The sequence below is a fragment of the Gavialis gangeticus genome, unplaced genomic scaffold (genome assembly GCF_001723915.1).
Source record: "Gavialis gangeticus isolate Ggan-Ray unplaced genomic scaffold, GavGan_comp1, whole genome shotgun sequence".
NCBI classification, from domain to species: domain Eukaryota; kingdom Metazoa; phylum Chordata; order Crocodylia; family Gavialidae; genus Gavialis; species Gavialis gangeticus.
Window position 1 is genome coordinate 62,457,424 of NW_017728993.1, and position 3,006 is coordinate 62,460,429.

The window sequence follows — 3,006 nt, forward strand, 5'->3', positions numbered from 1 at the left end:
TCACGTGGCCTAGGGAGTCTGGCCGGCCCAACCCCCAAAGAAAGGGGCCACAATGGGGGCAGTAGTGGGCCGGGGACCAGTATCTAAAGTTAATATTGGCCCCTTAATTCAGATACCTGTACAGATTCAATTAGGTAAAAGTAAAAAGTCAATTGATATGCTATTAGACATGGGTGCCCAGATTTGCATTTTAGATTCCGCGGACTGGAAGGGGGAGAAAGAACCCCTTATCAAGTAATTGGAATTGGAGGCACTAGACGACCAGGACATCTGGTCCAAGTGACCTACACACTACCTAATGGCTCTGAGGTAACAGCACCAGCAGTAATACTTAAAGGGGGACCAAGATAACTGGGACTTAATGTGCTAAGAGGACAACGGTTTGTCCTTGAGCAAGAAAAAAAAACAAACAAAAAAGCCCCCAGCAGTTTGGGTACATAGCATCTCACCAAAAGCCTGAGGAAACTGCTATAACAGCTGTAACTTGATGTAGCATGACCCCATTAACCCTGCCTCCCATGAAAGGAGTACACCAGCCCCAGTATTGAACTCCTTCCCCCAACCCAGGCCACACAACCTATCCAGTGTATTATAAGCCAGCAATTGGAGGACAGAACTATTATCCGAACCCACTCTCCATATAACAATCCAGTGTGGCCAGTGCATAAGCCAAATGGAAGGTGGTGGCAAACTATTGACTTTAGAGCTTCGAATGCTAATACTGACCCCTTGATGGCTGCCGTCCCATCACTGCCAGCCTTGACAGAAAGCATCTGGTGTTATGGGCCTGCATGGATGGGAGCCGTTGATATCAAGAACACGTTTTTTGCTATCCCATCCATGAGAGTCACTGGCCAGTATTTGCTTTCACATGGATAGGGCAGCAATATACCTACAGTGTTGCCCCAGGGGCAGAAGCAAGGTATACTGTTTTAGAACAGATGTTGTGTGCAGCAATAGTAGCCCTGGAAGCCACAGAAGCACTGAGGGGGGAATTACCCACAGTTATCACTACTTTGATACCTATTCTCAGAATGACTCTGTCAGACCGCCGGTTGCCACCTGGGGGAAGAGCCCAAGACACCGCAGTACAGACGTGGATTTATTACATCTTGAGCCAGGTCCAACGAGTAACCCCAAAGGGACACCCTGTGTTAGTTGAAAGAGTCACAGAAATTATGATTAATGTTTACCCTGACCAAACAACCTGCAGTGAACCTTCACCCATCAAAGAAGCACCTCCTTTCTTGCCTGAAATGGAGACCTTGGCTGATGTCAAAGTCTGGTTTACAGATGGAACTGCTCGAGGTTGTGCCTGGAGAGCAGCTGCCTTGAGGATTCAAGATGGCAAGCAAGTAGTATTACAAGACCTTGGAAAAAGCGTGCGGTATGCCAAAGTCAAAGCAGTGCTCCGTGTGGCTGTGTGGGAATTATTAAAAGGTCCACGTCCTGTAAAGCCCATTTATATTTATAGCGACTCCTGGATGGTGGTAGAAGGATGTACTAAATGGCTACCCCTGTGGAACAAGGAAAACTTTAAAAGACGAAGAGATTTGTAGCCATGAGGAATGGGAGATCTTAAAGAAGTTAGCCCAAGATGAGCTTCCTCTGCACATCTAACATGCGAGTGCAGCACATGGGAATAAAGCAGGAGAAGGCCAGGAGGCAAAGTGGAATAGGCGAGTTGATCAGCTAACAAGGGAAGAGGGCGCTGAAACCTTGTATGTTAAGGAAGAAAATGAAGCAGTTAGTCCATCTTTGCCTAATTACTCCTCCCACTGTACACCTGGGGAATGAGCTGCAGAATGGATACATCGACAACACGGGCACCCCGGGCGTGATGGAACCACTCTCTAGGCCGTGTCTAGGGGCATTCATGTAACTAAAAAAGAAGCACAAGAAATAGTTGACACATACATCACCTGCTGCAAGGTCAAAATGCAACAAAAATCTTGCCCAACTGTCCCAATGTCATTACATGGGGGAAAGGTAGTGTGGTCGGTATGGTAATGCGATTTCATAGGCCCCCTCTCTTGAACTTCCCAGAAGTGACAATACATGTTTGTAGCTGTAGAAGTTGTCACAGGAATAACATTCACCCACGCTTCGGTGAGACCTACAGCCCAGGACACTTGTGCAGCACTGGAAACTCTGCTAGCTATGTATCCACCACCCATAGAACTACAGAGCGATAAAGTGTCTCACTTCCGCAATCATCTTATGTATGACTGGACCGCAAAACATGGCATGTTATGGATATATCACATCCCATCCCATCCGCAGTCTAACGGATTGGTAGAGCGAGCCAATGGCATCCTCAAATGCAATTTGTGGTTAGCCACTGGCCCAGCTCTTAAGGACTGGAACTTGCACCTGGATCGAGCTATCAATTGGGCCAATAACTGACCCCATCTGGGAGGTAGCCCTATGCAATAGGCCTTTGGATTGGGTGGTCCCCACAAGCCTGCAGTAGAGCGACCTAGGGGTGGTGACCCAGGAAAGCTCTGGGTAGGAAATCAGGTGGTAGTGAAGCATCCTCAGGGAGATAAATGGGAGGGGACACTATTGGCAAAAGGGATGCATAATACATAGTGGGTATTTAAGTCAGATTCATCCAATGGGAGCCAAGTTCCTTGTCATCTTGTTCCTACAGATTGCATTTGTGGACAGATCTAACCATAGCCATTCCTAATTGAGCCTGCCACTGAAGACGAGTCCTTCTCTGTCACCTGTCTGAATTGACGGGCACCATGAAGTGGTGGGCTGTTATAACTGTATTCTTCTTATTAATGCCTTATTGCATTTCCTGGGTAGGGCGTGTCTACTATCCTTCTTATTACCCAGATATTAATGAACTTGCTCCTGAAGATCTAAAGGAGTGGCCTGACCCTGAAGAGCATTCCCCGGAAACGCGCTCAGATGATCTTCACGTGGTCCAGCTGCAGTATCCATCTTGGAAGAAACCTGCCACCCCAGAGCAAGTGAAATCCTGGTCTCTGAGTAGAA

The 3,006-nt window shown here is 47.4% G+C and overlaps 1 protein-coding gene across 1 annotated transcript in view; it reads left to right on the forward strand.

Annotated features, from left to right (window-relative positions):
- The first annotated feature begins 1,034 nt into the window (after nt 1-1,034).
- The window catches only part of RFWD2 (ring finger and WD repeat domain 2), a 288,015-nt gene continuing 286,043 nt past the window's right edge, over nt 1,035-3,006 (forward strand). Inside the window, exons 1-2 of the mRNA XM_019528351.1 lie at nt 1,035-1,500; nt 2,815-2,981. Coding sequence (XP_019383896.1) covers nt 1,035-1,500; nt 2,815-2,981 — 633 coding nt within the window. The remainder of the gene's footprint in view (nt 1,501-2,814; nt 2,982-3,006) is intronic.